Below are 14,437 nucleotides of genomic sequence, written 5' to 3' on the forward strand. Positions count from 1 at the left end.
AAGCCAGCCTTCACGCCCCTTTTCCGAGGAAGGAGCAAGAGCGCCAGGGTAGCAGCTGCTGTGTGGTGTACCCCACGGATGACCGTTTTCCTGAACTAGGGTCTCTGTGTTGACTCTAAATTAGTTCTGAACCATCAGTCCTCTCTGCTACACGTGCACGTGGCGTGGTTGGTCTACTGTTGTATGTTTGCAAGGATGCATTGTTGAATATGGATGAGGGGCCGACTGGGAAGAGTGGTTTAACATTGATATTTTTTGCGTATTTTATATATGTTTATTGCATGGAATCTGACTCTCCAACAAATAATCCCCCCTCCTGCTGTGGAATGAATGTAGAAAAAAAAACACTGAAAACAAAAAAAAGCTGTGCGCCGCCATTATTGCATTGCGCCACCAATGGCGCACAGCATCTTATACGTTGCACCCCACCTCCCCTCGTGCACAGTCCTGCACCATAGCCTCCCCTTATTTACACTGCATACCCACCCTCTCACAGAAATGTTTTTCCACCTGTGTCTAAGTTTGCAAAGGCTAGTGGCATTGCAGAGTGCCTTTGTTGTGTTCAAGGAGGCAATGAGACCGTTACAGAGATATACACAAAACAGATGGAAAATGCTTGCATTTTAAAGTTCTATATGCGTTTAAATAACATGCTGTAGTGTTGGATGGCCTCTAGCTCAAAGAAATAACAAGCGATTAAATCATGGGTACTCACAAACTTTCTCTCGGGGGCCAAATTTACAGTTTAGTTTGTGTCTGAGGGACGCACCAGTGGGGGTAGGGTCACTGGGGGAGGGGGCGGGGCTAGAGCAACAAAAAAAACTGACCATGAGGTTGATCACAGGTCCCTGCAGCAGACGCCTTCGTCCACTGAGCCACCAGACCCGGCACACACACACATCTCTCTCTCTCTTTCTCTCTCTATCTCTCTATCTCTCTCTGTCTCCCTCTCTCTGTCCCGCTGTCTCACTCCCTATCACTCCCTCTCTCCCTGTCTCACTCACTCTGACTGTCTCACTCCCACTCTCTCTCTCTCCCTCCCTCCCTCTTAATTCCTCTCCCTCTCTCTCCCTTTCTCTCCCTCTCTTTCCCTCCCTCTCCATCTCCCTCCCTTTCCCTCCCTCTCACTCCCTCTCAGTCTCCCTCCCTGTCCCTCCCTCTCACTCCCTTTCCCTCCCCCGCACTCCCTTTCCCTCCCTTTCTCTCCCTCTCACTCCATCTCCCTCCGTCTCCCTCCCTTTCCCTCCCTCTCACTCCCTCTCCGTCTCCCTCCCTTTCCTTCCTTCCCTCCCTCTCCCTCCCTCTCACTCACTCTCCTTCCATCCCTCTCACTCCCTCTCCGTCTCCTTCCCTTTCCCTCCCTCTCACTCCCTCTCCGCCTCCCTCCCTTTCCTTCCCTCTCCCTCCCTTTCCCTCCCTCTCACTCCTGCCCTTTTACTCCCTTTCCCTCCCTCTCTCCCCCTTCCTTCCTTTCACTCCCTCTCACTCCCTCTCCCTTCCTTTAACTCCCTCTCCGTCTCCCTCCCTCTCACTCCCCCTCTCTTTACCTCCCTTTCACTCCCTCTCCGTCTCACTCCCTTTCCCTCCCTTTCCCTACCTCTCCCTCTCCCTCTTTCCCTCCCCTCTCACTTCCTCTCCGTCTCACTCCCTTTCCCTTCCTCTCACTCCCTCTCCCTCTCAGTCTCCCTCTCTTTCCCTCCATCTAACTCCCTCTCTGTCTCACTCCCTTTCCCTTCCTCTCACTGCCTTTCTCTCCCACTTCCTCTCCATCTCCCTCCTTTCCCTCCCTCTCACTCCCTCTCCGTCGCCCTCCCTTTCCCTCCCTCTCACTCACTCTCACTATCCCTCCCTCTCACTCACTCTCACTCCCTCTCCGTCCCCCTCCCTTTCCCTCCCTCTCACTCCCTCTCTGTCTCCCTCCGTCTCCCTCCCTTTCCCTCCCTCTCACTCCCTTTCCCTCCCTCTCACTCCCTCTGTCACCCTCTGTTATCTCACCCTGCCTGTGTGTTAGCCCGGGCACACACACAAGCACAGCCGCCCGAGCACTTCACAGGTCTTTAAAAGACCATTTGCATGTTAATGAGGCTTTGATGTATTCCACCTCTTCTTAGGCCCCTGCAGCTTTACTCTGGCTATCACTAGAATCACCTGCCCCCACAGAGCAGCAGAGTCTCTCACACTGTTGCAGACACTCTTTAAAAATGTAAAACAGGGGTATGATGTCTCAAGGTCCGCGGGCTGCCAGGGAAGGCTTGCAGGGCTGCTGGAGGCCCGTGGGCCGTACTATGAGTACCCGTGGGTTAAATCCATACAGTGAGGTACAATCTTGTTATACAAACGTGAATGTGAGCGTGTTATTACAGAGCAAAACCAAAGGGAATGATGGATTGAGTGTTGAACATTGAGAGCACTCACCCCCAGTCAACTGATCTGGGTTTAATCTATCATCATTCTTTAGCTCACTCCGCCACCCCAGTTTAGACATGGTCATATGCAAATCAGTCTAACCCTGTGCCTCATGGGAATAGTCCAGCCCGAACTGCCAAGCCAGGTCTTCCCTGGACCGGAAACAAGCATCCTGGGACCAGTTTCTGGCTAATCAGCCGTCATCAGCCAGGCTAGCTTGAATCCAGTGGCAAAGTTAGCAAGGGAAGGGTTATTTGCCGGGCGCACAGCGTTTTTTAAAAAAGTTTTTAAGGTTGTATGGATCTCCAGAGTATCGCCTTCTGTCTGGAGGCGTAATGTACTGAAGTAAGGGCTGCACTCTCAACACTGAGAGATGTCCTCTAGGATCCAAAAAGTCCTTGAATCAAGGTTTCACAAAAAGATTATGACTCTACTCCAAAAGTTGTAGTCTGAATGTTTTATTCACATGTGTTCATAGCTTGTTATGTTCACAAGCGTTTGCTGCTGTTCCTGTTCCATTAACATTTTGCACTCATACCATCCCAATGCATTTCGGCATTTCCATTATGCCTTCATCTGGGGATATATTTCTAAAAACGAAGAAATGCTTATATTTTACATCATGTAACAAATAGTTCGTAGACTGCCTAATAGATGCTAAATAATTATACAACAACGAATTCATGCAGTGTGAGTGGTTAAAAAACTGGTTTGTCACAATGAAGGTGATATAACGTGAAAGAAAACGATTATAGTTAAAATAATAAAGTCTAAAGTGCAAGGTAAAATAACATGTGCGTGAAGTTGCTGACTCGTGCTGGTAAGAAAATAACTTGTGCATTTCAGCTGCTTAGCTAAAGTAGACGGAGTGCTGTGAATTATATACAAATAAAAGCGAGAATTTAGCATGTGAAACTCCTAAGCTTGACATTAATCAAACACCTAAGTGTCTTACAAATTCAATGGCTAACCTTTTTCTGTATATTTATTTCCGGGTCACAGACCTTTGCCGAACCCAGCTACAGCCTTTACCATCACAGACGCACATTTGCTCTTTCGCGGTAAGCGTTTCCCTTAGCCATTGAATTTGTAAGACACTTAGGTGTTTGATTAATGTCAAGCTTAGGAGTTTCACATGCTAAATTCTCGCTTTTATTTGTATATAATTCACAGCACTCCGTCTACTTTAGCTAAGCAGCTGAAATGCACAAGTTATTTTCTTACCAGCACGAGTCAGCAACTTCACGCACATGTTATTTTACCTTGCACTTTAGACTTTATTATTTTAACTATAATCGTTTTCTTTCACGTTATATCACCTTCATTGTGACAAACCAGTTTTTTAACCACTCACACTGCATGAATTCGTTGTTGTATAATTATTTAGCATCTATTAGGCAGTCTACGAACTATTTGTTACATGATGTAAAATATAAGCATTTCTTCGTTTTTAGAAATATATCCCCAGATGAAGGCATAATGGAAATGCCGAAATGCATTGGGATGGTATGAGTGCAAAATGTTAATGGAACAGGAACAGCAGCAAACGCTTGTGAACATAACAAGCTATGAACACATGTGAATAAAACATTCAGACTACAACTTTTGGAGTAGAGTCATAATCTTTTTGTGAAACCTTGATTCAAGGACTTTTTGGATCCTAGAGGACATCTCTCAGTGTTGAGAGTGCAGCCCTTACTAAAGTTAGCAAGGGACCCACGTCTGGGCATACCCTGCCAATTTAGGGCAAACAAAGCAAAACCAAAGGGGATGATGGACGGAGTGTTGAACATTGCAAGCACTCACCCCCAGTCAACTGATCTGGGTTTAATCCATCATCATTCTTTAGCTCACTCCGCCACCCGTGTTATTACAGACCCTTAGCACGATCGCCAAGGAGGAGCGCATGCTAAAGAAACATACATACACTGTGTGTGTGCTTTTAAAGCGCGCTTCTCTTTTTGCGTTCTAGGGGCACCTTGCCATATCATCGATGGATTTGTGTGCATGTTTTGGCCTCGCTCCTGCATTGTGCAGTGTGTGTCGGAAATTTGAAACTGGTGTCATGTCTCCAGCCCTACAATGTGCCTGCAAATCTGTGTTATAGTGTCCATTAATTATTGGATGGATGATCACAGTAACCGGCCTGGAATCAGTGCCGCCGCCGGATCGGATGCAGAACATTGTAGTCTCGGAACCGTTTTAGGTCCATTGGCCCATAGCTGCTTTCATTTGAACGCCTCTTGCCCAATTTACTCGCGCACATCTTCAAAGTAACGTTATGGTTTAAAATATCGCATCAACAGTGTTTTCTCATTGTGTGCATTTTAAGGCGTTTTACTTGCTGATTTTGTTAAATGCTTCTGGGTTATTTAATATGTCATGGTTTAACGTGCCTCTGGTATATCTTATTTCACTAAAACTCTTTTTTCTACATTATCTATCTATATATCTATAATAAAAACGAATGTATGTCTGTCTGTCCTTTATGCATTACTACACCATTCATCCGATCGCCATGAAACTTTGGGAAGTTGTTGAGTACACTCCCGCGAAGGTTAAATATCGGCCCCCAGGGCCCCCATAATCTTTCGAATACTGATGTACGCACCAGACGGAAAAACAACAAATCGTGTATCCACAAGCACTTGAATAAATAAATATAATTAAAACACCATTCATCCGCTCGTCATGAAACTTTGGGAAGTTGTTGAGTACACTCCCGCGAAGGTTAAATATCGGCCCCCCAGGGCCCCCATAATCTTTCGAATACTGATGTACGCACCAGACGGAAAAACAAACAATTGTGTATCCACAAGCACTCGAATAAATAAATAGAATTAAAACAGCGTTCATCTGATCACCAGGAAACTTGGGGAAGTTGTTGAGTACACTCCCGCAAAGGTTTCTGGCATAACATTTTTCAAAAAATCGGCCCCCCAGGGCCCTTATAATCTTTCGAATGCTGATGTACGCACAAAACGGAAAAACAAACAATCGTGTACCTACAAGCACTCGAATAAATAAATAGAATTAAAATAGCATTCATCCGATCACCAGGAAACTTTGGAAAGTTGTTGAGTACACTCCCGCGAAGGTTTCTGGCATACTTTTTTTAAAAATATCTCCCTCCAGGGCTCTCATAATCTTTCGAATACTGATGTACGCACCAGACGGAAAAACTAAAAATCGTGTATCCACAACCACTCGAATAAATAAATAGAATTAAAATGACACTTTGAAATGTTTTCCATATTAAAATGAATAAGTTTCAATAAAAATTACACAATGTAAATTGAATGTTATCATAACGAGTTTCCTTGAATTTCCTTTCTTCGGAGATCGCAGCAATGCGCGACGGGTAAGATAGTCTCCTATAAAAGCACTTTCCGATATATAAGTTCAGACTACTAGTTGTACAAAAAAAACACCAACTTCTCAATGCAGTGCTATAACGTGGCTTTAGTGTCAAAGTATCTTTGTTTAAAAAATACACTATTTAGAATTTTGAGGAGACTATCATATTTTAATTAAATAGCAGGGAAGCCCATCCTTGTGACCATCCACGAGTGTCCCGTGTATTAACAGTAGATGTTGAAGCACCCAGAATAATGTGCTGCATGGCTAAATACTTAAAAGGGCCCAAAAGCGAGTCCTGTTGGCTATGCCAATGCTTGTTCCATAATGTAGCGATGAGAGAAATGTATTGCCTCCGTTTGCTAGCAGGTGAGGTGGGAATAGGTTTGTGATCAAATCTCATGCATATCTTTTGACTGGCCTGTGCTTTGAGGGTGGCTCTCGGCCAGTCTTGGTTTTATCCCATTCGTGCAAAGCATGCTATGTCTTGTACTTCCGTAATGGGGACATTAAAGTACATGCTCCATCATGTTTAATAGTGTTGGGTGAAAAATAGTTTTGAAATCACCTTGATGAAACGGGGCCATGCTCATGGCAGAGGGTTCATTTGAAAAGCAGATATTGTTACCAGGAGTTTGAACAGAATCAATGACCCGAAAACTTTGACATTTGGGTAAGCTGTAGTTTACCATAGATCAAAAAGAGATGGGTCCGTGTTGGATATTCCGCATAACACTGATTGCGTAAATTATTATAATTTAGCATACGTTTTGTCAATGTATACTGCCTGGCTAACTTAAGAATTTAGTATCAATCACCCGGACCCGCGACAGGCACCCCTCCCACAGGGGCGGTGGGTGACATTTGAAAGTGGTGGGCACAAATTGATTTGCATACAGCACCGTAGCGAGCGAGCGAGGCCGAACCCTAAAAGGGGGGTCTGGGGGGATAACCCCCCCAAGAAAAATTTGAAAAAAAGAAGAAAAATCGTGCATTTTCAAGCAAATTTGAGAAAGCAGGAAGGTTAATAAAGCAATTGTGAAAGTGCAGTTATTACATTAATAGATGGCATAACATAGGTAGCTGCTTATTCAGTATAACCACAGAGCTTCATACATTCACACTTGTAAAAGCCTCTAATGTGAGCCATGATGTCTTGCCTAAGGCGCAAACTGGACTGATTAAGGTAATGCATTTTAAATATAAAATGGAAATGTGAAAGGAGTGTGTAGGAAGACTTCATGGACATTGTTGGTAATTTAAACACCATTATTCAGCTCATGGATATCTTCTAATAGTTATGCGCGGCAGCTTGCCTCTCTAAAGGCATAGAAAATCCTCTGAAAGATCACACATGATGCATTCTAAAATGTTACAAGTCATGCACTAGGCTGCCTTTTTAAGTACATTAAGCACGTACAGGGATATTATTACAGAGTAAAAATATTTAATGTAAACAAGGGAGTAGCCAGAAAAAGAAAATATGCGCCAGACAGGCTTAGAGGGAGAGCTCCCCCTGAGGGAGTTCTAAAACATATTTCCTGCCCCATCACTCTTTGCATAACTTCAACACTCTGAAACACGTCGCTTCATAAACATGGGCAAGAAACTTGATGGAGCTGTGAGGTCCTGCGACAAAGGCAGCGTTACTCTTCCTATAAGCCGGGAAGCTTAGTGTTCCTGAATGACATGCATAGATGTGTACCTAAAGTTGTGATGTACCCGTCAATAAAACAAGGTATATAACGCATGCTTAGGTAAAACATACTTTCACCGATGGCTATCTTAACGCGGAAAAGCGGATGCTATTGTTATCCAACTCAACGGTATTTATTTTATCGACCTTAGAAAAATGAAAGGCTAAGTGGGCAAGCTAGGATTGGAACATGTGATCATGGAGTCCAACAGAGAGCTATGACATAAATGCTTTAGACCACAGACCATCGCTGTTTTGGAGATGTGTTGGTGGGAGGGACAGAGAGGGCATGGCCACAGACTACTACTGGATAGTTTTGCATGTCTTAAATCTAAGTAATACTGCAACACCTAGAGACAAGGCCACTGGAATTATGCGGCAGGGAAGGACCAAAGTATGTGGCAGGGTTGGCTAGATTATGCATCAAGAAAAGTCAAATTGTGCAGTGTAATGTGCCACACTCTGTGATAGTATTACGTCATAACTTTGACAGTTTTACACATGGTAACGGCGTTATGGCAAATATTTAACCTTACGTATCCCCGATTATGCGGAAAACGCTGCGGCAACAGAATCGCATAATTCTGGTGGCCTTGCCTATAGGTGTGAAACAAACTAGTGATGCAGAGACCTTGTCTGAATGTTGCAAGTGACCTCTAACCTTCAGAGCTCGCAGTGTCACTTGAACTTTGCCAGAGACGTCCAGCGCATTAAGCCTCTGACAGTGACGCATAGGCTTGGCAGTGGCAGAAATCAAGCAACGTTCTTTAAAACTGGAAGATCTGGCTACAGAGGTGGACTAGAAATAAGTTAGTTGAAAAGTTGCAGAACCGCCATGATCCTAATATTCAAGTGATCTACATTTTGAGAAACCTGTAAAAAATGCAAAATTGATCCCTCTGCTACCATCGGCGCAGCTATCAAACTCAGCTTTCATGTGAACTACACTGGACGCCTTCTCTCAAAGTCAACACATACATGATAATAATAACAAATAACAATTCATGCCTTTTTGCAAACGCGTCACATAACCCACACAGCAATAACTCCTCCAACAACGTTATGAGTGCTATCAGCAGAAGCAGCCTATCCAGATGAACGTGATTATCGACAGTTAATCAAAGAAAGCAGTTACACAGAATGCATAGTTTATATCTGAATCACCTTAGAGGGATGATCATCTTATAAAAACAGATATTCAGTAATGTTCACATTGTAAAAATCAGCATTTGCATTTCACCAATTCATGCGCTCTTGCATTTCAGAGGTTGCTGAAAGGCTGTTCATAGGAGAAGTTTTCATCACAATACTGTAGCTCTGCAAGAAACGCCAGACACAGACGGCTGCTCAGAGCCAATGTCTGAATCAATCTAGCAAGTTTAGAACTTTACACTGGCAATGGGATTGTGCGGGGTCTGCCAGTGCTTGGTCGAGCAAGTGATCAATAAAGTAAATTCCTGGTTCAATTGTTAGCACCATGCCTTCCTGAAGAATCCGTCCAGTACGCAAGCTTTTGAGACCAGGCTCCGTACTCCGTTCAACTCCCTCTGGGTAGCCTCCAACATCATGCACGTCAATGCCAAGAAAATGTCCCAGACCATGTGGCATAAATATTGCACCCAGATGAACTTTCACCATTTCATCCACGTTGCCTTTCAAAATGCCAATTTTGGTCAGTTCTTCCAGATGAACTCTGTCTGCTAGACGATGCATATCTGGCCAGGCAACACCTGGTTTTACTGCCTTCATGACAGCACATGATGAATGAAGCACAGCTTCATAGATGGCCTTCTGATCAGGAGTGAATTTTCCATTCGCAGGGAACGTGCAGGTGATGTCTGACCCATAGCAGTGATATTCTCCTCCCATATCAAACAAGCACAAATCGCCATCAACAACGGTCTTGTCATTTGGGGCTCCAGCATGCCCGTAATGCAAAATGGATGAGTTGTCTCCACTGACACATATGCAAGTGTATGACGTGTGCCGCATGCCTCCACGTTTATAGCAATAATGCAGGAACAGGCTTTCCAATTCGTACTCTTTCATCCCCAGTTTAGCCGCTTTCATAACCTCTTTATGGGCCTCGCTGGAGATCCTGTTACTGTAGCGCAAGACTTCCAACTCCGTTATTCTTGTGTTTACCTCGCTCAGGGGCGTTTAGGTCTTGCCCTGTTCTAACTGGATGAGTTGTATGCTTCCACTCAAAACCTGAGGAGACTCTTCTTTAATTTTGTTTTAAGCACTCACTCAATGGAAGGGCTTGTTATTCATTGCTTTCTCCTCCCACCCCATTCGTCCCACTCCCACCCCGCACTCTGCATGCTCTCACATCACTCCCCCTCCCCTTGTTTGAGTTATTTTATTTATGCATGTTATTTTTCTTCAGACGGCAGGCACGCAATAAAGTGCCAAGTGCGGCCGGACTGCTTGCCTCCATTTTTTACCTCTTTGCTTACATTCTTTCACTTGTTCAACATTTTAATTTGCCATCCCAGCAAGGCCTTCCGCCATTTTGGATTGGCAAGTTTAAAATAGCCTCAAAGCTTCATGACTCATGGCCACTCAAGCATCAGGAGGCGCGCTTGCCATAAAGCACGCATGAACTCCCCAGCCATCTTGGAATCCGTTTACTTTAACTGAAACCCCATTTCAAGTTGGCCGGCCCTGCGTGCTTCTGCCGTTGGCAAAAAAAAACACCTGCAGAGGCTTGGCCCTTTAGAGCTGAGAACAAAAGGCTTACAAGGTTTTTAAAAAAAAAAATACACCAATAGGGATGTCATGCTCTCTTACTGTTAGGAGCGTTTTGATTCCAAACGCAGTGCAGTGCAGACTCCTGGCGGTGCCATTTCTGCAACAGGAATATTGAAACTGCAGAGCAGCTTTTGTGGCATTGCACAAAGCCATAGGATGACAGCGCCGGCTGTTGTGTTAAGTCCTGATTACTAGTGGGCCGAGATGGGCTGCTTTATTTGCCATGTGTGAGAAATACCTTACATAATCCCATTATGATTTTTCAAGTGGAAAGTGAGGAATTAACCCCGTCAGTAATCAGGGACTGATAGGGCAGGCAATGCTTTTCTGACACATTTCTGATAAAGCACATAAACCTATGTTTAAAGTGCTCTTTTGGAGTTAAACGTTTCGCAGTAGGCCTAAAGTGCCAACATGTTCCGTGCTCTTCTATCTGACCCAAATCAGTGCCTGCTGCAGGGCGCCCTCCTCACACAGTGACACCTGTCAGTGTGATAACATGGCGGGACCTGCTTATGCCAGGACGCGTACATGAGACAACAGACGCGTTGCGGGAGGACCTACCCACGTTGACGCAAACACTCAGCAACGTGTTACTCTTCACTCCTGTGCATGATGCGCCCAATGCAGAGTCCCTCCTACCGACCCCCGCACACCCTTCCTCCCCAAAACCGAGTATCCTCAGAGGAAACCCGTTACTTCCATCACTTACGACACCAAAAGCACAGCTCCCCGGTCCCCAACAGATCAGGGCATCCTGCATCAGGCCCAGTTACAGTTAGGTGTCTGAGTGGGTTGCGTGCCTGCGGCACACATCAGTGTGATGCATACAGGTTGCCGCCATAAAAAAGCAGTAATGGCCTAGGGCCAATAAATGTGTATCATCTGAGGGATGCAGGGTCTGTAAAAAAGATTATGTTTTATTTGCCTTTAAAACGCCCTAAAGTGTTTCCTGATCACAGTAGGCCCCCACACCCGCAGGCCTTTCTTCCACAGCCACTTTTCTTTATGACTGCGATCAGCCCTACAGGAATAGTGGCTGGAGCGTTAATGTCAGACCATATACCCCCCAACTACATCACCATCCGCGGAGCCCAGAGAGCTGAAGCCCCGTTACTCCCTAGGAACGAAGTGACTAGCAGTGCAGCAGGTGCAGTGACACCGTGGCCCCGGGTGTGAGGGTGCCGAGTCCTGTTTACCAACAGTAGGACCCCGTCAATAACCATGTGTCCGGCCGGCAGAGCCCGGGCTCACCTGGGATGTAGACCTCGCCCCGCTCCTCGTCGGGCAGCTCGCTCCACTTCCTCCTGCTGTTGGACGCCGAGGACTTCTTGATCAGGAAGGCCCGCGGCATGTTTCTGGGGGTGCCGGGCAGTGTGCGGGTTTCTACTGGGGTGTCGCGCCCCTCGATCTAGTGCCTCGCGGCGGTTCCGGCACTTTGTGTGCCTTCCCTGCGGGTGTCTGGCCTCTCTCTCTCTGGGTGCTCAGCCGCTCGCTCCGGGGTAGGTATGTCTCTGCAGAGGTTCCCACAGGAGGGAGGTGTTGGGTGGCAGCTCCCGCCCCTTCCGAAGGTGCACCGGGCTGGTCCAGGCAGCTCTCCTTTTGTGAGACTTTTTTACACGGTCTCCATCTCGCTTCTTTTCTCTTCTGTGAGGTACTTGCTTTCCAACTCCTGGAACTTTACTTTTTTTCTTCACCTTTTGTTTTCTCTTCGATCTCTCCGCTCTTTGCCTCTCCCACCTCTGTATTTTCACCTTCCGTTCATTATTCTTGTTTTTCTCTCTACGACTACGCGTCTTCTATTTTACTTCGAACTTCTTTTTATATTCTCCTTTCACCTCTTTTAAAGTCTCTTCTTGTTTTCCGTTCGAATTCGTATTTTTTTCTTTCACGTTCTTATCTTTTTTTTTACCCTGATTTATATATAATTCTCTGTTTAGTACGTGCTTCCCTTGCTTGGGTTCACGCTTTGCAGCACCCTGTCATTTCTCGCAGCAGTGCAGGTGACCGGACCTCTGGCGTGCAGTGTCGCCGGCAGCAGGAAGAGCCCTGACTTCAGGACAAGTGATAGGAGAGAGGCTATAAACCGGCTCAGGGAGCTGAGGAGGCGCCTGCGCGAAGAAATAACGGTGACATCCTCGCCTTCAGATGTACCTGTGCACCGTGTCAGCCATACCGCTGTCCGCTGCCGGTGTCTGCGCTGTCTGAGGACTGCCTTCCTTTCTCGACCCCGAACACCTCTGGCTTCCCCCTTCCTTGGACTTCCCGCCGATATGATGAAAGAAACCTTGCATCCACTCAGCAACGAATGCCGGGCCACCCCCACGCGCGGCATCCAATGGGATGCTGCGCCGGTGGACCAGCCAATCCTGGCGCTGCATGTAGCGCCAGGATTGGCTAGGGGGGCACATTTCGCCCTCGCCCTGTCGCCCTTTGGAAACCCGGGCTGTGGCACTGTGGCAGGCGAACAAGCACCGCTGGGGAACTTACAGTGAGCATGCTTGAGAAAGTTGCCAACTTTCCCAAGCATGCGCACTGTAAGTTCCCCAGACTGCGCACTACGTCTGCTGCAGCCTGAGTGTGTGGACTGTCACTCAAGCTGCAGCAGGCCACCCCCCCTGGCAATTCCCGGCGGCTGATTGTTCAGCGTGTATTTTATTTAGATACGGCCGGCAGCCGCGATGCGTCCATGGTGGCTGGTGGGGCTACGCCCCTACGCCCCAATGGACGCACCGCTGCTGCCTTCCCATAAGGTGATAATCAAGACCTTTGTACTCTTGTTACAAGAGGGACACCTTTCACCAATCCTGGCTTTTGGCACTGTGTCTTAAGCATATGCCTCTTTTGGTAGGATGACAACTGACATGAGACAGTTCAAAGTACATTTTCGTAAAAGGGCACAATTAAACCACTTTGCTACCTGCTTATTGTCACGTGCTTCCTGATGGGAAACAGACTTTACAACGACGTTTTTACCACGCTGTGACTTACCCACGCATTTTTAAGCATGTATATTTTTACAAGGTGTATGTTTTTACAACATATGCCTTTACCAGGCATTTAAGGTAAGTAGGAGGGAGTGGGTCTCCCCCCAATAGTACATTGTTTTTAAATAAATAAACAGTGCGCGGTAGTGGCATCCGTTGTACAAAACATACACGTTGTAAAAAAAATGCCTGATAAAATAAATGCGTGGTTAAGGCTGGCGATGTGTTTCCCTGCATTGTTAGGTGGTACAACCGATGTCAAAATACCATAACATTGTCCTTTTTAGGTCTCGTCCTATTAATCGCGCAAGCGATAATAGGACGAGAGTATAGAGGCTCAACCAAGCTCTGAAACCATCGCGGATTACGTCGAGTGCATGTGCTCATGCACGCGCTTTTTACCATTTGTTCCTCGAGCCGCCTGCCTCCGAGAGCTTCACTTTAAAGGAATCCAGTCCCCCGCCCCCTGCTTCACACTTTTCACGGCCGCCAGACCGTGTCTCGCATTTCTCCTCCCCCCTAATTATTTACCCCCGCTGTTGCTGCCCACGGCCTCCCCACAGCAATGCCAAGAGCTTGTTTCTCTTTTTTTTCACAAAAGGGGAGGGAGGATTGAATAAGATTTAGTTAATTTCACGCAATATTGCGCAGGCTGGGAAAGAAGCCGAATGCCTTTTACATAAGCCGAGCGAGGAAAGGCTAGCGGCCCAATGGAAGGGTAGGAGGCAGCGGCTGTGTCTACGTGTGCTCCTGGGCGTCCGCCTGTCTGCCACAGCTTGTACCCCCGTCCTGTCTGCCTGCCTATCTCGATCACGTCCTGTGTGTGCCCCCGCTCTCTGGCACTCCCAGTCCATGTCACCTGCACCCCAACTCTCTGGCACTCCCCCCGCCCACCACCTGCATCCTGTCTGCCCCCCTCTCTGCCACTCCCTCCCCTCATCTGCACCCCAGCTCGGAGGCACTGCCACCCACCGCCAATCTCCCGGCGCCTCTACTCTCCGGCACTTCCGCCGAGTACTCCTGCGCCCCGTGTGCTCTGCGGAACCCCCGCCGCTTCGTCTCGTGTTTCCTGTGTGCACCCCATCCCTGCCAGCCTCGTCGCCGTTTCCTCCATCCACCCCCAACTCTCTCCCCTCACACACTCCCATCTCCCGTCTGCACCCCTCTCTGTGGCATCTCGCACCCACCTCCAATCTCTCGGCGCCCCAAGTATCTGCCACTCTCTCTCACATACCTT

The 14,437-nt window shown here is 47.0% G+C and overlaps 1 protein-coding gene and 1 long non-coding RNA gene across 2 annotated transcripts in view; both read right to left on the reverse strand.

Annotated features, from left to right (window-relative positions):
• LOC144772948 (uncharacterized) overlaps positions 1 to 14,437 on the reverse strand; it is a 75,546-nt gene that overhangs the window by 48,073 nt on the left and 13,036 nt on the right. The window lies entirely within an intron of this gene.
• LOC144773161 (xaa-Pro dipeptidase-like) lies at positions 8,825 to 11,567 on the reverse strand. The gene is made up of 2 exons (XM_078658023.1): positions 11,413 to 11,567; positions 8,825 to 9,608 (listed from the first exon to the last, which is right to left on the reverse strand). The coding sequence occupies exons 1-2, from the start codon at positions 11,565 to 11,567 to the stop codon at positions 8,825 to 8,827; spliced, it is 939 nt and encodes a 312-aa protein (XP_078514149.1).

This window comes from Lissotriton helveticus, chromosome 8 (genome assembly GCF_964261635.1).
Source record: "Lissotriton helveticus chromosome 8, aLisHel1.1, whole genome shotgun sequence".
NCBI classification, from domain to species: Eukaryota; Metazoa; Chordata; class Amphibia; order Caudata; family Salamandridae; genus Lissotriton; species Lissotriton helveticus.

What these genes read in the sequence shown, in the direction of transcription:
- LOC144773161 (XM_078658023.1), bottom strand. Translation starts at nt 11,567, where the DNA reads ATGCCGCGGGCCTTCCTGATCAAGAAGTCCTCGGCGTCCAACAGCAGG. An exon ending in TTGACGGGGTCCTACTGTTG is followed by an intron (nt 9,609 to 11,412) that starts GTAAACAGGACT and finishes AACGCCCCTGAG; the next exon opens with CGAGGTAAACACAAGAATAA.